The sequence below is a fragment of the Passer domesticus genome, chromosome 11, assembly GCF_036417665.1.
Source record: "Passer domesticus isolate bPasDom1 chromosome 11, bPasDom1.hap1, whole genome shotgun sequence".
NCBI lineage: Eukaryota > Metazoa > Chordata > Aves > Passeriformes > Passeridae > Passer > Passer domesticus.
The window spans coordinates 21,991,496-22,015,308 of NC_087484.1; the positions used below are offsets into that span (position 1 = coordinate 21,991,496).

General features: G+C 39.6%; 1 protein-coding gene across 5 annotated transcripts in view; it reads left to right on the plus strand.

Moving 5' to 3' along the window:
* Positions 1 to 640: 640 nt before the first annotated feature.
* The window catches only part of UGGT1 (UDP-glucose glycoprotein glucosyltransferase 1), a 40,031-nt gene continuing 16,858 nt past the window's right edge, over positions 641 to 23,813 (plus strand). Inside the window, exons 1-23 of one of the 5 annotated variants that reach the window (XM_064435801.1) lie at positions 641 to 795; positions 3,103 to 3,238; positions 4,989 to 5,071; positions 5,615 to 5,745; positions 6,605 to 6,717; positions 7,937 to 8,111; positions 9,455 to 9,551; positions 10,190 to 10,268; positions 10,459 to 10,559; positions 11,373 to 11,472; positions 12,564 to 12,624; positions 14,172 to 14,263; positions 14,938 to 15,088; positions 15,338 to 15,457; positions 16,235 to 16,320; positions 16,717 to 16,852; positions 17,793 to 17,924; positions 19,250 to 19,414; positions 19,602 to 19,722; positions 20,413 to 20,511; positions 21,842 to 21,865; positions 22,395 to 22,489; positions 23,074 to 23,280. In XM_064435801.1, the coding sequence (XP_064291871.1) occupies positions 3,114 to 3,238; positions 4,989 to 5,071; positions 5,615 to 5,745; positions 6,605 to 6,717; positions 7,937 to 8,111; positions 9,455 to 9,551; positions 10,190 to 10,268; positions 10,459 to 10,559; positions 11,373 to 11,472; positions 12,564 to 12,624; positions 14,172 to 14,263; positions 14,938 to 15,088; positions 15,338 to 15,457; positions 16,235 to 16,320; positions 16,717 to 16,852; positions 17,793 to 17,924; positions 19,250 to 19,414; positions 19,602 to 19,722; positions 20,413 to 20,511; positions 21,842 to 21,865; positions 22,395 to 22,489; positions 23,074 to 23,280 (2,493 nt within the window). In that variant the 5' untranslated portion in view covers positions 641 to 795; positions 3,103 to 3,113. Of the gene's footprint in view, positions 796 to 943; positions 1,038 to 2,163; positions 2,966 to 3,102; positions 3,239 to 4,988; positions 5,072 to 5,614; positions 5,746 to 6,604; positions 6,718 to 7,936; positions 8,112 to 9,454; positions 9,552 to 10,189; positions 10,269 to 10,458; positions 10,560 to 11,372; positions 11,473 to 12,563; positions 12,625 to 14,171; positions 14,264 to 14,937; positions 15,089 to 15,337; positions 15,458 to 16,234; positions 16,321 to 16,716; positions 16,853 to 17,792; positions 17,925 to 19,249; positions 19,415 to 19,601; positions 19,723 to 20,412; positions 20,512 to 21,841; positions 21,866 to 22,394; positions 22,490 to 23,073; positions 23,281 to 23,813 lie in introns of those variants that run through there. The other 4 variants (XM_064435802.1, XM_064435798.1, XM_064435799.1 and 1 more) reach the window with 4 other exon arrangements.

Sequence of the window (23,813 nt, forward strand, 5' to 3'; positions counted from 1 at the left end):
ACCTTTAGATCACGTGTAAGTAATCCCTAGCTCTGCCTCGCACACCTTAGCGTTTGTGCTGTGATCAGGAGCAGAGCAGTGTTTGTGTTTGTGCCCGGAGCAGCAGTTTGTGGCGGCGGGTGTCACCCTCCAGGCCCCGCACCAGCCACGCCTGTCCCGCCGTTCATCTCCCTCCTGAGACATTCCCTTCCCCTCTGCCCGGCTGGCCTTACAGCTTCCCTCTGGCTCTCCACGTCCCGCCTGAGACCCAGTGCCGCTGCCGCAGCTCGGTGTCTCGGAGGGCTCAGAGGGGCGGCCGGGGCAGCGGGGCACGGAGCGCACGGAGCCGAGCGGAGCGCGCTCCTTCCGCACGGACAAGGCAGTTCTGATGGGAACGTGTACAAGGGGCAGAGAACACAAATGAAGAACGGCTGGTTTTAATCTGCCTTTGCTTCTTTCACTTCCTCCCGCCCCGGTCTCTGCACCGTGCATAAACGAGCAGCTGTTTGCACAGGGTGTCCTTCCAGCAGCACAGGCTGGCGACCGCTCAGGGGACAGCTAATGGCACAAAATCGACAGGTTCCGCCTTCGCTTCGGGCGCTGCCTCGTCACACCGAGAGGCACAGCAGCCCGGGAGCAGCCGCTGCTGTGGGCCCGGGCTGCGGGCGAACCCTGTCCCTGTCGCTCTCCGTGTTCCCTGTCCCAGCCCCGGCCCCGGCCCCGCCGTCACTGCGCGGCGCCGCGCGCCGCGGGCTGGCGGCGGAAGCGGAAGCGGCGCGGGCGGCGGGAGCCGGGCGGGCGCGCGGCCGCTCGCAGGTGCGGTACGCGGTCGGCGGCGGGGCCCTGAGGGGGCGGCGGCGGGGCGGGCCCGCGGCGCGGCCGGGGGGCAGCGGGCGGCCGGGGCGAGCCCCGCGCAGGGACCGACACCGGCGGGGCCCCTCGAGCGGCCTCCGCGCCCCGCGGGGTCGGTCGGTCGGTCAGCGGGACCGGGGAGCGGCGGAGGCTGCGCTCGGGTTTATCGCCCCGCAGCATTCACGCCGTGCCGGGCCGGGTTTGAGGTGCGCTTTGAGCCCTGGCTGCCCAGCGCTGCAGCGGCTGGTTTCTGGCCGCGGGCTGGGTCCAGCACGGCAGCGGAGCCCTTACGGGACGTGCCCCCCGGCGCCATCCGTGCCCGCCGGTACCGGCGAGCCCCGTGCCGGTGCCTCAGCGCTGTGCCTGCAGCAGGGCTCGCCCCTCGCTCCCGCTCTCCCGTGCCCTTCACCCGCTTGCCACCAGACTGACCCCGCAGGGCATGGCAGAGGGCACTGGCTGGCTGTGTGATTCTGATATGATTTATTCCTGCCCCCGAGGCTGCATGTGCAGGTTTCCAGGAGTGTTTTAAACGGAGCAATTGGAAGAAAAATAAGAAGGAAAAATATTTACACTGCTTTGCGGTGTTGTAATTCACGTTGGGTTTTGCTTTGTTACCTGGCACAGAGCTGGAGCTCCTTGTGTCACTTTTGTTCATTCCTGTGCCTCTTGCCTGTTTCTGTGGTGTATTTTAACTTGAGATACTGGTCATTCCTTTGTTTTGTGGCTGTTATTGAGGAATTGTAGATTTCTAATGTGCAGGTTTTCAGTTGGCTAAACTGTGTCCAGTGTCAGATGTGTCATTTTTTTCCCTATTTCATACAGAAAAAGGCTTTTAATTCCGTCTTTCCCAGAGCAGGAAGGCAGGCACAAGAGAGCAGCACAGGAGCTTTAGCCATGAGAGTGCTGTTGGCTATATTCATTTACCTATTCCAAACTCCAGTGTGTGATTTGCAGAGAATAAGAAGGATCCATCTCTGGGAGGAGCTGTGAACTGTGGTTTTTCCTTGCACTTGGCAGCAGCCAATATTTCACTCCACAAATATTGGCTGAGCTTCCCCCTGTGCACACAGGGCGTGATGGCTGTGCCCACTCTGTGATGCCATCTGTCTGCTTCCCAGGTGTGGCATAAAGCAAATGTCCTGTGCAGCTGACCAAGCTGCTCTTTGGAGATCACAGCAGGAATTTCTGGTTTTATTCCCAGAGAAACAACAATGTCTGAGTTATTGTTGGGAAACATTTGGCTGGAGGGGTGTAAACTTCTAAAGAGAGCAGGATTTGGTTTGTTTGTCTATGTATATGTACAGGTAGCTTAAAGCTACCCTATTCTTTATGTTGAGGTTGTAATAAAAAAGAGACAAAAGTTAGATGCTGGCAGGTTGTTGGGTGTGATACATGTAGAATTGCAGCAGGGCATTTTTTCAGGTGCAGGGGGGACATGGAAAATGAGTTATCCAGGAAAAAAAGATAAAGAAATGAAAGAGTACTTGAGTGCATATTGGGTGTGTAATAAATATAAATATACTATATTAGAGAGGGGCAAAACCAGCTTGAGTCTTTGGAGAATGTAATGGAACAGAAGAATTCAGGTCTTCCATAAGCTGAAGAGTTGTGGGCAAGGAAATTCCACTTGGCTTTCTTTTGGGGTGTAGGCCAGAGAATACAAAGGCTTGAGAATACACAAAATGAAGGACAATAAAGAAATGGAATAATTTGGTTTTTTGGTCACTTCTTGCAGTAGGTTGTTTAATTTGAGTCTGTTTGCATCATTTCATTAATTTTTCAGCTTTAAATTTGGTGGTGCTTAGTGCAGCCAGAAAATACTTGTTTCTTCATTCCCCAAAAACCTAAAGGACTGACTGGGGAACCTCACCCTTGCCTGGATTAGTCCATAGCTGCTGGATCTTTCCTAACACAAAGTGTGATTTTACTTCCTATAAAATGTGGGTTATTTGCCCCCCAATATAAAATATGTGCAGTTTGTAATACCTCTCAAAGCAAGAAGTTTGTGGTGTTGGTGTCCTGTAACAGAAAGCATAAACACAGAGGAAGCTGGAATTGATTTAGATTTAATTACATCTCAGGAGTAAGTTTGTAAATTCCTTGCCTCTCCAAGTTTGTGATTTTGTAAGCCCAGGTGAGAGTGTGATCATCTCACTAATGTATTGCATTAAATGCAGTTTAAAATCTTAACAGATGTCTCAATATATTTGAGATGCTGTATTTATAAGAAGAGACAATGCAAGACTTACTATTTTCCTTCATCATTTTCAGTCTCCTATAAAATGGGAATACTTATTGCAGTTCTTGGAGTCTGGTTCAGCTCTTCTCTTGTAAAAGCAGATTCTAAGGCTGTGACAACATCTCTAACTACAAAGTGGTCTTCAACTCCTTTACTCCTTGAAACAAGGTAAGTGCATTGTGATTGCTTTTCATTGTCAAATCAGAATATGCTTAGAGGATAAAGTAAAGTGTTCTCGTTGTTATGTGGCACTTTGGTTGCTGGTCACTGACAACAGCAGTAATGTGGGAATGTGATCCCTGCTGTGCATGGGGAGATGGGAGGAGGATTTTGGAGGAGACAGTGGTTGTTTTGTGTGATAAATTCTCTCATTCTGCATTAGAACAAACATTAATGACCATAAACAATTACATAGTTGGTATTTTTTGCCTTATAAAGTTTTACTCAAAGCACTAGAGGAGTTCAGCACGGTCTTGTAAGATTCTGTAGCTGAAGGTATTTTACTTCAGTGTTGTAGGTTTTGGTACACATCTGCTGCTCGTGTATATTTAGCTCAGTAAAGCTTGAGTTTAACTTTGTTCATGTGAGTTTTGCATTGATTAAAGTCAATTGCTTTGTTAAATATTGTGCAAGTCGCCCTGGGAACATTTCTGCTATGGTATTAAAGACTTTTTTTTTAAGGTGTTGTATGAAAAGAAAACAAAATGCTGTCTTTTCAGTGCTAGTCTGCTTAGTGATTTTGAAATCCCTCATTGTTTAATTTTGTAATGTTTTAGTTTGGAGATGTCAGTAGAAATTGTCAAATTTCAAGTTAGTGTGTGCTTAATTTTGTGTCATTTAAGAGTATTGCCACATGTGGAATTTTGTCTGTTTTACTGCAGTTGTTCCACATGAAAATAGTTGAGCATTGCTGGGTTTCATTCACATCAGCATGGCTTTCATTCAGAGGACAGGTGTGTCCTAGCTGAAATTACTTTTTTGTAGCCTTCTCTGGAGAAGCTGAAGACTGAAAGTTCCTTAAGCAGTAAAATGCAAAACACAGGTGTTAATGCCAGGATTTAGATACCCTGGGACTGTGTGACAATGTGACACTGCTAGGGAAAAACTCAACCTAAGGGAATGAGAAACAGTATGCAAATAATCAAAATGAAGTGCCAAAGACTTGCTCCATTGTAGTCAGAGGCTTTGGGTAGGGCAGGGTGGTTCACCTGGGATGAACTGCAGCATGCTGCAGCACTGCAGTGTCCAATCACTCCTGCTGGTCACTGCACTGAGCCCAGCACTGCAGTTTGTTACCCAGGGCTTCCAGCAACACTTGGATTGGAACACACAAGTTACTGTGGCACTGAGCAGGCTCCAAAATTCTGTTGTAGCATCCTTTAGCATAGCAAGTCTGTTACATGTGTGGCCATGATACAGTGTTTGTGCCTAGCAATGTTCAGAGGGTGAATTTCATTATCTAGCCTTGTATGCTTTATAGATGGGAATTGTAACATGGTTTGAAGCTGTGACTTCTCCTTTTGCTTGTTCAAGAACAAGCAAACAGAAAATCTCCACCAAAGCTCATAATTGCAATTTGTTTCAGCAAAATAAACAAAAATGTGTGTTTCTCATAAAAGAGAGATTGCAAAGAAATGCATTGGGGGGAGAGCTGCCAGGATGGACACTGCTGCCTGGTAGTGGCATTTGAAGGATCAGGAGGTGCCTTACAAGCTGCTTGCTGTACTGTGTGTTTGTGCTGGTCTGCAGTGATTATTTGTTTGGGTTTGTTTGGTTTTAGCTTTTTTGCAGTGCTTTTTCTAGTAACACAGTTTGCTGATATAGGTGGTAGGTGCTAACTTTCTGTAAAGCATCACAAGGCATCAGATTTGTAACTTGAGAGAAAATTTGTAGATCTAACTCACTCTTCTCATCTTAGTGAATTTTTATCAGAAGAAGGTCAAGAAAAATTCTGGAATTTTGTTGAAGCCAGTGAGAATATTAAGACAGCTGAGCATGATGGTAAGTTTTTATAGTTTTTCTTACTGCTGACTGCTAGTTGAAAAACATAGCACAGTATTCTGTCTTCCATTATGTTAATCCTCATTTGACTTTCATAAAGTACTTATTTCAGTAATATTTTTTGCTATAATGTGCTCAAGGCTTTTGGATATCCATTTGACAAAAGCTGTAGTGGATGAGTCTGAAACATTTTGCTTGCCAGATTCTTTTTCAGCATGAAGTATGAAATATTTTGAATGCCTTTTCTGTGTGTTACTATTTCTCAGCTGAAATAATATGGGAGCTCTAAACTGTTTCCCTCCTCCCCTGCCCATGTTTACATCCTCAAGAATGTATTGAAGTGTACTCTCCTGGGTCTCTGTTGAAGTTCACTCTCATCCATCTGTAGAATTGGCTGTAATGAAATTGGAGGAGGAATGGTCATGTGCATACTCAGAAATCATGTCATAGGTTTCTGTTGGTGTAAATCACACCAGGATGAGAAGCCTCTCTTCAATGAGATTATGGGATAGAAAGATAACTGCTTGTACTTTGATTTTGCAGGTAGTGATTATTCTTCTTACCAGGAAATGCTGAAAGTGGCCTGCCAGACTCTGTCACCTTTGCAGCAGAATTTGTTGAAATTTTCCTTGTCTTTACGCTCCTACTCTGCAGCAGTTCAAGCTTTTCAACAGGTCAGTACAGGAAATGCTCCGGTGATGTGCACAGCATTTTACCAAGGCTCAGGAAGGAGGGACCTGTGGAAGGAAACATTTGAGATATAAAAAACCTGAACTGATTAACTGCTCTGTCCCCCTGAGCTACAGAGTGGATGTGTATACAAATTTCATGAGGTGCTGAATTTTTGTCTAGAGTTAGACTAAAGAATTGGCATTTTGATATGTCTGCATATCTTCGTGCCTGCTGCACTAAGAATTGGTGCAAAGATTTTTGTGAGGACATCTCTATGGCTCCATTGGTACTTGGGATACTGCTGCTGTTCCTGCTGCTCAGATGAACTTATAGATAGTAATCCATATATATATATCTATATCTATGTGTGTGTATATATATATATATATAGAAAGAGAGAGAGAAGGTGATTAGAACTCATAAATAAAAGTTCATTGTGTTCTCTGTTCTTTTTTTTAATATTTTTAATTCTTTGGAAATTGTCTCACATGAGAATGTGCTTTATTTAAGTAATACTGTAAAAGATCTTCCTTGTTCATGTGGATTCATTTTTTCGTTTGATATTTAACAAATACAGATTTTTGTGATGTCTAAGACAAAAAAAAACCCCCTCAACCAAAACCCCTTGCTTTCTGTACCTGCAACTAACCTTACAGTTAATACCAACAGACTGAAAAATAAGTAAAGGCTTAACTCTCCATCTTTCCATTTCACCTTGCATTTAAATTATGTCATAAACATAGAAGAAGTACAAGTTTGGAATGTAGGAAATAATAGTTTGCTGCACAGCTACACTGTTACAATTTTCACTTGTTCTAAGGGCAAACCTTCAACCTACATTATTATAAATGTTTTATACAGATAGCAGCTGATGAATCTCCACCAGAGGGCTGTACCCTGTTTTTTGTTGTGCATGGGGAGAAAACATGTGAATTTGACTCTCTTGGAAAACTTTTACAGGCAGCTTCAGACAGGTATTTGTTTAATTTCCTGTTACTGGATTAGCTCTTAAAATTTAACCTAACTTTAGACTTACTGCAGTTAAGAGGTTGTAATAAACTTTTTGTTTCTGTGTTCTTCAGTGCTGATTTCTCCTGTCCATTGTTGGCACTGGAGTGGCAGTCTCTTATTTGGTGTTAATTCAGATTGCAATGATGGTTTTCTTATCACTTGCTCTTTGATGATTCTGCTAGGAAGAGGAATGTGCACAGGAAAATTTGAAAACAAATTCTGAAAGTAGCTGGAAACTGTTGAAGGACAGTAGGAATTTTCAGGAGTGTGTAAAACCTTCAGTATGTAGGGAAAATAGGAGGAGCTGTGCTGCATATTCAAATGAGAGTTAATGTAACAAATTGTTTTATGAGTGGGTGAAAGCAAGCACAGTATTTTATTCTCTGTATAGTTTTCTCAGCATTGACAAAGAAAACCATTACCACACAATATATTTAAAATTTAGATTTCTCTACAAGAATAAAACTTGATTGTAACTGCTAATAACAAAAAGAAGGTATAAAATATAATACTTATTTTAAAAACCAAACAAGTAACAAACCAAAACCAACCAAATCCTTACATTTCAGATTGTTTTCATAATATGAAAACATTTTTGTTTTCAATACAATTTTTGTATCCTGGTTATTTAGTTCTTTTAAGAATACAGAGTTTTTTGTCAGTGTGCAGGCATATGGCATCTATAGCTCACATGCTGTTCTTCTGACTTACTGGGAGTACTATAAGTATTTATTGCACTTTAGACTAAATGTAAACAAAGAAGCTGAAAATAGACTTTTAATTCACTTTTTTGTTTGCATACTAAGCTAAGGACCAGGTTCAAATGAATTTCTGCCCTTGGCACATCTGTTCTGTATCAGCCTTTTAAATTTTCCATACAGAATTTATGAATCACCATCAGGAGATAAAGTTAATTGGAATTCTAAGGGAAGTAGTTTATTTTTAAAATTAGGATCATATTAGATTCCAAATAGCTCTTAGTCACTTGTTTCTTTTCATATGTTCATTTTTCACAAAGCTTTTGTCAACGTGCACCAGGTGCTGCCAGCCTTGATATAATATGTGGGAATAGCTCAACATATGTATTCAGTGAAAAATGAATAAACAGAAAAAAAAAGTGCATTTTGCATTGAGTGAGAAGTGCTGTGACTCACACTGTGACTCTTCACTGTTCCCTCTTAGGCCAAAGCCATTTCTGTTCAAGGGGGACCACAAGTACCCAGCAGCAAACCCTGAAAGTCCTGTGGTCATCCTTTATGCAGAGATTGGCTCAGAGGAGTTCTACAGGCACCACAGGAGGCTTGTTTCCAAGGCTGAGGCAGGAGAAATCACTTATGTGCTCAGACACTACATTGCTGTGAGTATATTTGTGCATTCTATCAGAGGTATTTGAAATTGAGTAACTGGCCTTGGTTTTCAAAAAGAAATCTGACCCAGGTTTGTTCCCTTTAAATTGACATTTGCCTACTCTCATTGTTAATTTACTGGGAAGACTCAGAAGTTTTTTTTTTTTTTTTTTTTGTTTGTTTTGTTTTTTTTTTCATTGCATGTAGCTGAGTAATACAGAATATTTTAAATCTCCTATAAGAGGGTAAGATTTTTTAATAGTAAGATTTTAAGTACGATTGTTTGATTTCACAAATCCAGATTTAAATTCCAGATTAGTTAGAGACTTTAGTGTAAAAAAAGTGTTTCTCTACCCATATGAGAGCATGGGAAATAGTCAGATCTTTCACAGTCAGGCCACTTAGTTACTTTAGTTACTTGATATAAAAAGCAAGGATTAACATTTAGGTACCATTTTCAAAAGCAAGACATTGTTTCTGTAGTAATTTTTTACAGAACCACTTACCATTTCTAGTGCAGTTTATCCTGGTGTCCATCTTCCTCCACTAAATTGTGCATAGCCACTGGATTAGTATTTAAAACTACATTTCAAAAGGTATGAAGAACTAGAGTTCTTTGATTTGATACTTGAATATTACTAAGTATTGCCAAAACCTTCAGTGTAGCAGTTAGGCTTGAATGTGGAAAAAAAAAAGCTGGTCAATTTCTAATATTACTTGTACTTTTAATAAAATAAAGTCATACATTGCATACACTACTTTCCTTTTGTAAAAGGAAGTAGTGTTGTGAGGAGTACTTACATTGAAAATTCAGTGTATTGCACTTTAGATTTGGTATTATTATATGACTCCAATATACTTCAAAATACTTTTAGGAAGTGGTCATATTTCTCTCATTAAAGGCAGAACTAATTATGCACCTGTCTTTTGTCATTATTTTATTCCTAGTCATTCTTTGTGGTAGCTTTTCAGTGAATGTTTCATATTTGAACTTTGAGCTGAAGTCCTTTCCAGCCTCTATCTGATTTGATAACAGGACTCTATCTCCCTCGGCTTTGCTCACACACTGAATCCTGAAAACACTGCTTTGTGTTCCTCTTTACTTTGTGGATTTTGATGGTTTTTTGGTTCATAGACATAATTCTTGCTTGGTGAACTTCAAGAAGTGTTTTGAAAAACAGTAGGAAATAAAATTATTAGAGTATGTTACTGCAGAGTCACTCCCAGTGTTTGTTTCTCTATGCTATTATGTCTGAAATCCCAGACTGAGATTTCTCAGCGTTGGGAAGAGGTAGTTTTTCTTTTTTGGATCAAACAAAGATGACAATATCACACTGTTGGCTTTTCCTTACAGAATCCCAGCAAGGAGAAGGTCTACCTCTCTGGCTATGGTGTAGAACTGGCTATTAAAAGTACAGAATATAAGGCCAAGGATGATACCCAGGTGAAAGGTGAATTTTTATTTTAAGTATTTTAATGTGATCATTTTAATTTTGCCAAGGTAATTTTATACTCGTTTTGCTATGAGTGTCTGAATTGCAGATATTTTTCTTTCCTTACCTCTGAAATCCCTTTTGGGAGCTTGTTCCTTATGAAACAGATCTTTGCCATGGCACTTCCACATTTGTGAAATCCTGGAGTCGATCTTAGTAATGGCACTACTAATGCAAATAATTTTTTACCAGCTACTCTGCAGCCATCCTCAGAACAGACTGTGTTCCCTGTTCCTCGTGGTTTTTTTTTTTTTTGGTTTTTTTTTCGGTTTTTTTTTGGTTTTGTTTTTGGTGTTTTTTTTTTTTTTTTTTTTTTTTGTTTGGTTTTTTTTTTTTTTTTTTTTTTGTTTTTTTTGGTGCCGGGGGAGGGAAAGACAGAATTCTCAGAATTCTGCACTTTTTTTTGTTTTCCTGCTTTTATGGAGCACTGATCTCTCTTCTACAAACTCCCATGCATCTGCCAAAATTATTTTGATAGTGTAATCTTTGTGTGTACTTTTTCTTTACATGTGCACATACACACACAAACCCCAGATTTTCCTGCTTTTCTGTTTGGGAATAGCTTGGTGCTAGTGGTGTTCTCTGTGTGTTTATAGGCACAGATGTGAATGCCACAGTCATAGATGAAAATGACCCTATTGATGAAGTGCAAGGATTTCTGTTTGGAAAACTAAGGTAAAACCCATTTGGACTTTGTCATATCAAAAAACTTGTTGCAGAAATGCTGATCTTTTGCTTTATTACTACTTTTTACATGTCTGAGTTTCCCGTGTGTGGTAGCAGCATACTTTTTAATTTCTTTAAATTAGCAGCAGACTTTCTGATAGGAAGCTACAGGAGTTGTTTGACCCTTGTATCCTTTTAGGCAGCTGTATCCTGACTTGTCAGAAGAGCTGAAAGAGCTCAGAAAACACCTCGTGGAAAGTACCAATGAAATGGCACCTTTGAAAGTATGGCAGCTCCAAGGTAATCTGGATAAAGGCTTTCAGTTATGGTCTGAAACAATGTCAATGTAAATATGTCAATGTAAATATGTTTTCTGGTGTTTTACACTATTGAGGTTGTGAGTGGCTGTGTACAGCTGACAGAGTTTGGCTGTAAATTCCTGCACTCAGTCTCACTTGGAAAACACTTGGTTTTTCAAGTACCTTTTCGTGTTGAAATAGCTTTTGGCATTGTTTCATGGGACTTCTGACATGAGGATTGTTTTCTGTATTGTGAAGTACAGTAAGCTACTTGCTCTTAAACTGACTGCTTGTATGGGCTGCTGAGTGCAGAAAAGAAAGGAATGCAAAGTTTCTTTCCATGATCACACTTCTGATATGAAATCTCGAGATTTCTCAAGACCACAGGAAAACTATTTCAAAGTCAATTACATGCTGCTTTGGCCTCATTCCCTTAAAACATCTATAAAAACCTGTGAAAAACCTTTTCGTCCTCTCAAAAAGACTAATTCAAAAGGCTGAATATATGTTGTAGCCACAGGGAATCTACCTATATTAGTGGAAGGGCAGATCCTTCCAGCTCAGCCAAAGAAAAGGAGAAACTGAAACAACCTGTAGGGAGCACACATTGCTTCACTTGGAGAGGGTTACTTACTTCAAGGCAACACATAGAAGTTGAATACAAAGAAGATGAGTTTAAAAGTATCTATAGGTGCTCATAGAAAGTGAATTTCCTTAGGTAACATGCAAAAAAGTTGCAAGATAAAGTTAAGATGTCTCTGCATTGCCTTGTTTTCAGTTTTGAGTTGTTGACCTCTGTTTTTTCACTTCTAAGATCTGAGTTTTCAAACTGCTGCTCGCATTTTGACTGCTCCCCCTGTGGATGCCCTGATGGTCATGAAAGATCTTAGTCAGAACTTTCCTACAAAGGCCAGGTAACTTTCATTTTTACTCCTAGAAAATTTTATTACCCTCCTTTTCCTGAGCAGGACCTGAGACAAGCAGCATTGGTTGGGTTAATTCTGACTTGCATTTAGCTGGAAGCAAACACTGGGGGATGTTTATGCTGGGAAGTTCTTCAGCCTACTGTTACAAAGAGGATTTTATGGTGTTTTTCTTGGATGGCAGCTGATGTGGCCTGGTAGAAAGTTTGCCAGAATTGCCCATGCTATTTTATTGTGAAATGCATCTAAAGCTATTACATAAAGTCATCGAGAATTTAATGGCTGGGTTTTCTGTTTAATGATCTTAACATTTATTTGTTCACAGGGTCCCACTCTTCTTCTGGGGTATACATTGCCAAACAACCCAGTCAGTCTCATGTCAGGGCTGGTGTGCAATTCCACTGGTTTTTGCACTTTGTCAGTGACTGTCTTTAACAAATTCAAATCAGTTTCAAAAAACTCAGTATGACCTAGCATGGCCAGCCAGCCCTAGAGATATATTTCCCTTGATAAATTTCATTGTCTGGATTGTGGAGATGATATTACAGAACCTTTTTGAGTAGGTGGGAGATACACCTGAGATGAATGCAAAAATACACTGATTTCTGGTTTTATTTCCCATTACCTGATGTTAAGTTGTTATTTAGGGCTTCTTAAGGCAGGTGTTGCATCTCACTGTGTTTTCAGGCTGATCTGTGGGCTCTGCTCACCCACTCTGATGATGGGTCCAAAGCAAGGAAAGGAATGGGAGCCACCATGAGCAGTGAAATCCCCTGTTTTCCGTTGTCAGCCTCCATCTTTACATTCTTAGCAGCTGCACACTTTTATTATGGTTAATGTGAAATTAGACACTGAGCGTTGGCATGTGGTTAACATTTTTGTGCTGCTGGATTATACAGTTTAAAAAAATGCTGCATCCTACTATTTATGATGTCACCAAGTGCAACTGCTTCTTGCTGCACCTCTTTATACTAGAAAGTTCATTATTTTCATATGTAAGGTACAAAAGATAGGATAAGTAGATATCTATCCAGTAGATAAACAGAAAGAGGATTCATAGCATGATGTTTTTATTTTTGTAGAGCCATAACAAAAACAGTTGTTTCTTCGGAGCTCAGAGCAGAAATTGAAGAGAACCAAAAGGTAATGTGTCCAAAAAGTAACACAGTGCCTTTGCACTTAGGTTTGCATGTTGCTCAAGATAATGACCCAGTATTTTCACACACAGTTTTGTAGTATGCATCTGGGAAGTGAAGAAGTGGTGGATTTTCAAACGTGGATGAGGAACATAATTAAACTTCTTTGGTCAAATATGAAAATACTGCTCTGGTTAGAAATTTATGGCTTGAAAAGCAGCTATATTAAGCATCTTCCTACAGTTTTATCAATGCAGAAGAAAATCAGTTCTCCTTATCCAGTTTGAGATAATGTTTAGATCTCTGTGTACATCAGTGATCACTAGGAAGTCACAGAAAAAATTCAAGACCTGCCGTGGCTTTAGAATGTTTCATTCTGTGTGGAGGAAATGTTTTCAACGTTGGTGCTTAGTGAAGTGATAAAATTTACCAGCTAAGTCTAGATGTGCTTTGAAACAGAATCATAAAACTCCCCAGGTCACGAAGGGCCTCTGGAGGTCACTGAGTAGGGTCTGTGTTTGCAGAAGTGTTTCAGACAGCTCAGCTGTGTCCTGGCATTAGCAAAGCACTGAAAAAACCAACAGCCACCTGGGGATTTTGTACAGAAATTTGTGCAACTAAAATATGCCAGGTAGTGGGGTCTGGATAGAATGCAAACCAAAAGTTTAAGATAGTAATGAAAAAAAGTCAAACAGCAGTGTTTGCTGTTTGAGCTACATTGCTCTGTTCACACATTTCAGTCTTATTGGTATGATTAGAAAAAAGACAGTGTATGTTAAGTACACACACACATTGTTTAGAAATCTAATACATGATATTTGGTGAGTCTAGTAGTAAATGCAGAGCTACAAGTCCCCTGAGGTTCCTGTTCTGGGAGAGAAATGCCTTGTTGTTCAGTAGTGATGAAATCAGAGGTGAAGGGATGGGCTTGACATTCTTGTCCCATGTGGTTCTGGAAGGGATGAAGTACAGGATGCCAGTCCAAGCTAAAGGTACCTGGTGGCCTTTCTGTTGTGTGTTAGACCAGGCTCTGGTCTACAAGTAAAGCCATGATTTTGTGGATTCATTTTTATTCAGAGGATACCTGGGCTGCTACATCCAGACCAGGCTGTATCTAACTGTGCCTTTCAGAGCTGTTCTTTGCACTACTCACTTGTGTGGGTGTTATTTGATAGTTAGGTTCACTGCTACTGTTACATTTGTGTTTACAATGTAATTATCCACAGAAAGATACAGTTTGACAGCTTTTTTTTGGGAGCCTTATTAATTTAATAAAAAATGTAAATTTTTTCTGATCAGAAGCTACTTTCCTGTTCTTGGTACTTCATGGGTACTTCTGCTATTCCTCTGTTTGCTTTGCTCACAGACTTCATGATGGTTGTGTTGCAAAATATCCAAACACAATGTTTCTCCTTCAGTGTTCATCATGCCTCTAAATAGAAAATTGTAACTGGTATTGCAAGACAAGACCTGTTGGAAAAAAAACAACATTAAACTCTGTAATATTATTTTCTGTGCAGAGCACTCTTCTAATGGCTTTCTAATTCTTTTCAGTATTTCAAGGGAACATTAGGATTGCAACCAGGAGATTCTGCCCTATTCATCAATGGACTACTTATTGACTTAGACACTCAGGATATATTTAGGTAGGAATGTTTTATTTTTAACAATAATTTCATCCTGTTTAGAAACTTGCATCTTTCTTATGCATGACTGATAAAGTTTTGAACCTTCTTCATAATCTAGACTAGGTTCAATTGTTAAGTACTGTAAAAAGAAAATCATGGTTCCTTGTCTTATTCAAAGTGCATTTCCAACAAAAAAATCTAATGTGGAAAGTGGAATACTCTGAAGATTGGAATGAGAAGTCACCTTTGTGCTGTTCTTTTGACCTGTGCTGTGACTAGAAAGATTTTGTTTTCTCAGCTGTCAGCATACAGATTTATTCTGAAGACAGCAGACTGATTCTCAAAGGATAAACCACTGTAAATTTTTCATCTGGAAACCACCCTATACCTTTGTCAAGATGTGTTTATATACATAAGTGTATATATACATACATATGTGTATATATACATAAGTGTATATATATATATATCATGGATTAGTTATCCTGATTTAATGTTGCTTTTCCTACTTATACAATATTAATTGAATAGATTCAAGTTTCTTAGGATAGTAAGAAATAGGTGATAAGTAAGAGCTAATACCTGGACACAACAGGCTTGTTGATACCTTTCATCTGTTAACTTAGGGTAAGAGTAAGTTATTTTCAACTTAAACAAAAGTTGAATTAACCCCATTTTGCTTTTCCTTGCAGCTTGATTGACGTGCTCCGCAATGAAGCCCGCGTTATGGAGGGCCTGCACAGCTTGGGAATTGAGGGAATTTCCTTACACAATGTCCTGAAGCTGAACATCCAGCCATCAGATTCTGACTATGCTGTAGACATCAGAAGCCCTGCCATTTCAGTGAGTATGGGTTTTGATAGAAATACTTGATTTGCTGTTGGGCAGTGCATTCTTAAGCTGTCAGGGGAGCTTTTGTCCTTGTCTCACAATCAGCTCTGAAACTGCAGTGGAGTAAAAAGAATAATGAGGTTATAATCAGCACTTTTTAAAAGCTTTATTTCATAAATGTAGTGTCTGATTTGAAAATATTTTAGTCTCAGACCAGAGCAGGAGGATAGTCAATCATTTAAATGCCTTTATTTTCCTTAGTGGATCAACAATCTGGAAGTTGACAGTCGGTACAATTCCTGGCCTTCCAGTGTGCAGGAGCTGCTGCGGCCCACATTTCCTGGTGTGATCAGGCAAATCAGAAAAAACTTCCATAATTTTGTAAGTAATAATCTGACTGGATGAAATGTGCATTTTGTTTTGTCAAGAGCAGGAACATCAGCTTTTCCAGCTTACTCACATGTACACTGGATTCCCTGTCACTTAAATAGCTTGAGAGAGAGGCTGCTTTTCTAAAAGGTTTTGTTCTCGTAGCATTAGTAAGTTATGGCTGAGATTCAGAGAATCCTAAGCATGATTCTGTGGCATCTATTAAATCCCTGGACATTTTGTCAATGGACAAAATTATAATCTGATAAATAACAATTTGGTGTGTTTCAACTTCATGATAATACCTGAAGTTGGTTAAGGAAATCTGTCAAATCTGTTAACCATTGTCTTCTTAGCAGAGTTAAGACCAACTTCAGTTGTGTCAGTTAGAAAGCATTCATGCACCAAGACTTGAACAAATGATCAACAGCCCTCAGCTTAGTCCTGGAAATCCTTTTAGTCTGTAGATAAATTACTTAGATCTGATGAAGAGTTTGCAAATTGTGCACTGTAACTCTTGTCATGTGGAAAAGTGGCCCTATGAAAAACAAGAACTCTCATTGGGGGAAAACAGGGATTTGAATCATCTGAAACTGTGGGAGCTTGGACGTGTTACCTTTTTCTCTGGAATTCAATATTTTTAACATAGAAATTTTTAAATTCTAAGGCAACAGTTGAATGCATGCAGTCTGAATGGCCCGGTTCTCTCTGGGTTGGGACAGAAGAGAATATCTTGGCAGCATTGGCTCTCCAGGGCATGAAAACTTTTCACTTGCTGTTTGTATACAGGTGCTGATAGTAGATCCTACTCATGAGACCACAGCAGAATTACTGAATGTGGCAGAAATGTTCTTCAGTAACCACATCCCTCTGAGGTAATTGCTGTGTTTTAATGTTTGGGGTTTTTTTTACATCGTGCATGTGACTTTTGCAGTTTTAAAATTCTTAGTGCTAGGACACTGCAGAAATGTTACATTCCTTGTGTTCGAGGTACAAGTATATTGCTTGAATATAACTTTTTCTACTAGGAGAACAGAGTTCTGTTTTTTAACAGTCCAAAAGAAATTTGAAGTTTTGGATGGGAGAGAGGTGAAAAGCAAGATTCTGATGGACTCATTACATGTCCTAAGTTTGGTTCCTGGCTGCTCTGCTCAACATCTTCCCAGGCTATTCTAGAAAAAACCTGTGTTTAAGATGATGATCACAGTCAGCAGTTGTGTGAAGAGTTGATTCTTTATAGAAATGTGACCTGGGGATTTGTGTGATTGCAGGATAGGACTGGTCTTTGTGGTTAATGACTCTGAGGATGTTGATGGACTTCAGGATCCTGGTGTTGCCCTCCTGAGGACATACAATTATGTGGCACAAGAAATGGACAATAATTATGCTTTTCAGACCGTCATGTCTGTAAGTATTGATTTAAAAGGAAATGAATGTTTTAATATTTTATTTTCTATGTATAAGATTATGTTAATGGGCTAAAGTGTAGCTCATGGAAGGAATTGTTCTTTGGCTGGGATAGTATGCAGAGTATCTCCAAATACTGGGACCACAGAACACTTATGTCCTTGTAATGTGCTTCTCTAATCCAACTTTAACAAGTGAGACTAGGTTTCATTGTGACACAGGTCTCATGGTGACACTTAACACTTTTGCACGTTTTTCTGATCCTGTCCCTTTGCTCATTCTGTCTCTTGAGTTCTGAACTGCCCCATCCCTTCAATGTTATAATTTGGTTTGAACTGTTCCAGCTGCGTGCCTTTGCCACATCAAAGGACAATACAGGTGCTGGTAAATGAATTTCACCAGTGGTTTGATACTTGTACAAATGACAAGCTGGGGCATACTGTGACATTAAATTGCTGGTTACTTAGTTACTTCTATTCTTTTTATTTTGGGTGTGTATTTGTAGCTTGAAGTAAAATCTTGCGCCGTCAAGAGGGAAAGAGTTTTCTGCTTTACCTGTGAGGTTGTATTGTTCATAAGCATATCCCAAGTTCTGAAGGGAAGGTAGCTCCTTGGATATGCTTTATTTGAGGCTTTTTCCCCCAGAGAACTCTTTTCCCTCCTCAAATACCTTTTCTAATTAAAGATGCAAGTTATTATTTAAACAAATAAATATTTACCTTCTTCCAATCTCAGTGGAATGACTACAAGGTATAACAAGATACTTATAATGGCTGCAAGTGCTTAGGAACTGTTGCAACTGCTAAATATGAATGTGAGTTTTGCAGTCTGGCTGTTAATGCCTTATTATAACTGCTGTAATACAGGTGACAGGTTCGTTTACCTTTGATAAGGACAGAGGCTTTACAGTTGCAGCTGTAAACTTGTATTCCCCTTTCAGATCTATAACAAAGTGAAAACAGGAGACCAGCTGAAAGTGGAACATGTTGTTAATGTTCTTGAGAAACAGTATCCTTACGTGGAAATCAACAGCGTGCTGGGAATTGATTCTGCCTATGATCAAAACAGGAAGGTAAGAATTCATCAAATGGAGCTTTTTTCCCCCCACTTCTTTTGCTGCAATAGTTCTGAAAATGTCATTACATACAATTTCTTGATCCAGTTCTATTACTAACCAGGGAACTAGTTTGTTACCACCTTGGGGGATTTCTAGTAATACTTTACTGTTTATCTTCAGCACAAGCTTTATATAATATACATAATACATATAATGGAATATATATTTTTAAAAAAATCTATATGTGAAGAACTAAGGTAGCTTTCTTGTGACTCATAATTCATGCTTTCATTATGGAATGCAGACTTCTGCAGAGTTTAAAAGTGTCTGCAAAAAAATCAAGGTGATGGAATGGTTAATGGAAAAACAACAGCCTTAATGTTGGGAGGGATCATTGTGGGGCTTCTGAATCAGTATTTGAATACTGAGTGAGATAAAGCCATGATTATGAGTTCAAAATGCCTTTTCTATAGCAAGACATCCAACAAATTTCTGCAAATAATTCTTGAAGTGTTTTTTAGGTCTGATACTTTTCTGTTTGGAGAAAATTAGGAGGGCAAATCATTATTGAACCATGTTATATGTGAGATAAAGCAGATTTTAGTTGAGGTTTTGTAGGGGGATGTTTCTTATATTTTGTTGTTCTAAAACAAATGCAAATACTGTCACCAATAGTTCTTAACACACTTGATGCTGCCTACATCTGTAAATGTAAGGAATGCAGTCAGGGTTACAGAAAATAGGCTTGTATGCATATGAGTCTTCCAATGCAGGATAGTGAAGAGAAAAACATTTTAAGGAAATGAAAATGCATAAAAGTAAGACAGACATTTTTGTATGAGAGGAGAGGCCTCAACAAGAACCTCTAATCAGGAGAACCTAACCTAACTTTAACTTCTAACAGGGTATCTGTCAGTGCTGGTGCACTTTTCAGAGGTTACAAGAAACAGGGAAATTTGTCTTGACAAAATAACTCCTTGCCTCACAAGTAGCTGTTTTTTCCCTACCCTGTCTTTCATTGCAGCTATCACTGCTTGCATTTCATTTGCTTCCACAGGCAAAGTGATGTTTTCTCTTGTGCATCTTTTGCCACTACCAGAAAGTGCTCATTGGAATTAATTTACAAAATGAACTTAAAGGAGTATTTTGCACTTCTGTATTGTGAAGTAACTTTTTTGGCTTTGAAACTCTGAGAGTTTCAAAGATACATTGTCTGTGTCTGACAGAAGTGGTAGGGAGGATCTCCTGGTGTGTTTAGACTTGTGGATATTGCACAGCTTGTGAGGAACCTTTGTGGCAAGGGGCTGACGTGCTAAAGCTGCTTCTGTTCCTGTTTTTAGGCAGCAAGAGCTTACTATGAGCAAACTGGTGTAGGCCCTCTCCCTGTTGTCCTGTTCAATGGGATGCCTTTCCAAAAGGATCAGCTGGATCCTGATGACCTGGAAACTGTGACAATGCACAAAATCCTGGAAACCACGAGCATCTTCCAGCGCGCCGTGTACCTGGTGGGTGCTGAACTCCTCTGGGGCTTGAGAGAAACTAGATTTGGAAAAGCTGAGTCACAAGTGCTGGCTACATATTATACAAGACAACTTAGCTTTCAGAATTGCTTTTTACCTTTTTTTTTTTAAGTTATGTAAGGCAATTTTATATGTGAAGTAACAAATAATGCTTCTTTCCTCTTTCCTTCAGGGTGAACTATCTAATGACCAAGATGTGGTTGAGTATATAATGAACCAGCCTAATGTTGTTCCAAGAATTAACTCAAGAATCCTAAGGTCTGACAGAGAGTACCTAGATCTGACAGGAATGAGTAAGGGATGCTTTTAATTGTGTTAAATCTGAAATGTCTGAGTGAAAGACTTGCTGTTCCAGTGGGAAGCTCAGGTGGCAAAGCATTAATCTGAAGTGATAACCCAGCCCTGGTGCAGGCAGATGTTATGTGCAACATTAAATGTCTACTGATTTTCAAAAGGGGAATTTGTTTTGTTTTTGTACAGACCTTAAGGGGAATATGACTCATGAAGCTGAGAAATTATATAATGCATAAAGCAGCAGTTTGTTTCTTAGTTCTGACCTTCTTTTGAGCAGGATTGACAGACATCTCTGGAATTAGTTCAGCTTTAGCAAAATGTGCCCTTGCTAAATGAACACCCAATATAATGACTTCAGTACAATGACATGACTCTTGCCTTTTTTGAGTTGCTTGAAAAATAGTGACAAAGTGGATTTTTCAATGTATGTTATTAATATACACTAGTGTCCACTAAGTGAGACTTGGGAAATTCTTTCAACTGACTTCTCCCTATCCAATATGTAATATAAGTTGTGAGACAGCAAAATTCATTTCTCAGCCTGTATAGTAACAGTGAAAATAAGACACAAGCAGTATCACAAGGAGCAAAATGGAATGTGCTCTTAATGTTCTGGTAATAGTAGTGATTTTAATTTCATTTTACATGGAATAGTTGCCTTGGCATTTACTGCTTGTTCCCTTCCTCAGATAACCATTTTGTGGATGACTTTGCTCGATTTACCACATTGGAGTCTAAAGATAAGACAGCTGCTGTTGCAAACAGCATGACCTACTTAACAAAGAAAGGTAACATCTGTGGTGGATTCTGAATCCAAATCTGCTTCTATGTGTGTTTCCAAGCATATGTGCACATCTTCACACACTCACTGAGCCTTGCCAGACCCATGGGTAGTGGCACAGTCTGTTAAAAATTTCTTTTTTTTTTTAATAAGACATGACATCTGCATGGGACAAGAATGTTCCTCTCTTTAAACCCAGTCCAACCTCTTACTGAATAATGAAGTCTCACCCAAACTGCTCTTGCTGCACTGCAAGTGACCCCAGAAATGCAGCAGTGTAAGCAAGTGACTAGAAAAATATAAAAGAGGTTTTAGTTCTCTGTCTCATAATTCAAAATTGCTAGAAGTTACATGGATTCAGAAGAAACTTCTAACTGCTCATTATATAAGACACCACCTAATGTGGTCAGCGCTGTTTTTATTGCTCCAGTGCTTTTCTCACTGCTTTTCCAATGGCAGTGTTGTTACAGTTGCACATGAAAGTGTTCAAACTTGCCTCTCAGGTGTAGGAAATGCATGGATAAACATAATACAGAGCCTAACCAGGTCTAACCAGACACCATCAGGTGTTTCCTTTATCCATTTTGGTTAGATTCCAGAAACAAGCTGCTGTCATTTGACCCAAATCCTCCTGTTCCTGTCTCCTGTCTTTACTAGACTGTCCCAGGTTTCCATGGTCCTGTCTCCAGTCACTGCCATCCATGTGCCCTACCTGAAATGTTCCCATTGCTCTTCCTGTCTCATGCCTGCTCTTCATTCATGTTCAGTCACTTGGATTGAACAAGTTAATTAATTAAATCCACACCTTGGTATGCTTGCTGGAAAGTGCATTAATTTGCAATTCCATGGCCTGACATATTTTGGTCACTGCCTCTTCTGCCACTTAAGATATTTAGTAACTGCTATCTGATTACAGTAATGCTGTATCACATTTATTTTCTGAAGTAATAGAGGAGTTCTGTGTGTTGCTGGCTCAGCACCAGCACTGATACAGCACTGCCATGCTGCATTTTAAAGAGAGAAGATAACGGCACAATGGCACAGCAGTGTTTGTAAACAGTCTTCAGAATGATGTCCTCACCTGTGGTGTTATATTAGTGAGTTATATTAGTATAACTAATGCTGTAGCATGGAAATCAAGCATCCATCTGTTTGAGGGGAAGAAAAAGTCAAAGCTTATTGAAATAAAATTAGCACAAACTTGTTGCTGTGGATCTGCACTGTAGTGATTCAGTTTTGTCCAGTACAGTGCTGCAGCTTCTTGATACACATTGGGATTACCATCAAGTTATTAATGTGTCTCTCCTTTTCCCCTTTCCTTTCTGCTCTTTGACCAGGAATGTCTTCCAAGGAGATCTATGGTAACTCATGCTTTGGCATTTTTTATATTGTTCTTGGAATTTTCTGGTTCCTTTATGATACTGGCCTTAGAACCAGCAGGCAGTGAAGGAAGCTGTTGGAATGCATGTTTGCTCCAGCACTTTTGTCATTATGCAAAACTGATTTTGTAAATTAACAGCTTCAGTACAAAGATGTGATATGTCTGCTGGATTCCAACCCCAGTTGGAATCTCCAAGTCATTTATGTGTTTCTTTATGATTTGTAATTAAAAAGGTAGCAAACAAACAAAAATACTAAAAGAATCTATCTTAGAGCAATGCATGCTGTCCCACATGGGTTTTCTGAATGACCTAATAAAGACTAATACACCAATGCTTTTAATTTTGTCTTGCCAGGCTTCATAGCTTAGGCTCACCCATTGCTTTTCTATGGAATTTTACTTTTTTGAAGTCTTTGCATGTATGTCATAGTTTACCTCCAAATGAGGAAAAAATGGAGCTTTTCTTCCTTTCATCCTCAAATTTATCTTTTTTTTTTATACAATTGCAGATGATTCCTTTGTTAGACCAGTTACTTTTTGGATTGTTGGTGATTTTGATAAACCTTCAGGGAGGCAATTGTTGTATGATGCCATTAAACATCAGGTAGGTAACATGTTCATTGCAGTGGTTAGCAGTGCTAACAAAGCCCTTGGTAAGAGGCTTGTAAAACACAAGTTGTGCATCTTCCTGTGGTATGACCCTGGTTCTCCCTGCACGGTCTCTAATTTCCAGCCTCATCTCTTCTGTAGGGACTGGAACATTGCTGACCTTAAGCTGGGACAGAATACAAGAAATGTTCTTTTAAACCTGTGTGTTAAACTGAAATGTCTGTGTTTCAATTTGGAGATAAACATAAGCATTGCTCTATGCTCTGTCCCATTGGTTCTGGGAGGATAACTGAAACATAAAAAAGCACAGCTTACAGCTGTGGTTTGCCAGACTGGGCCATGGTCCTGGATTTCTTAGGTACCACAGGGTTATCTGGAAGATTGCTGTCATAGTGGTACCTATACATAAGCTAAATGCTTGATGTTAAATTAGTTAATTCATCATTTTAATCTTGTGCTGTTTCTTACCCAATTTGTAATCTGGTATTCTGGTTAAGAAATGCAAAGCTTGTGCTATAGTGTTTATTATACATTTATTATATCTGAAATGTGAAACTTTACCTGTTTTGTTAAACACAGAAATCCAGCAATAACATTCGAATCAGCATGATTAATAATCCTAGTGAAGAGCCCAACAGCCAGAACACCATTGTAGCTAAAGCCATATGGGCAGCTTTGCAGACACAAACCTCAAATAATGCCAAGAACTTCATCACCAAGATGGCAAAAGAAGAAACTGTGAAGGCACTGGAGGCAGGAGCTGACATCTTGGAATTTGCTGTTGGGGTAGGCATGTCTGTGGGTGTTTTCATGGGGAGGGTGCTTTGCTTGTTCCTCAAATTAATTTTTTAGTGTAGTATATTCATATGCAGAAAGGGCAGTAACAGAGAAAAGGAACAATGATGGGTTTGCTTGTTTATTTTTTTTTAAATCTCTGAAGGCCTTACCTGAATAGAACAATCCATCTGAATATCAAGTAAATCCTCATACCCATCAGAGCTATGTAACTTGGAAAAGGCAAAAGGAACATGGGTGCAGGGATCCATTTAAGTGAGTCAGCTGTTTCTTGGGTGGTTAAGAGAATAATGTTCTTTTAAAAGATAGGGAAAAAATACAAGTGCATTTCGCAAAGTAGATTTTAAAAAAAGTTAGGCAGGAAGATTGGAACTGGTCTAAGTAGCTGTGGCCCTTCACAGCAGAAGTTGGGATAGTGTTTGATGGTGACAAGCAAGAACTAGGTTTAAGACCACAAAGAAAAGGGGGCCAGGGATCAATTTTAGCAAGATGTTCTTGAATGGAAACAAAAAGGTTGCTTTAAA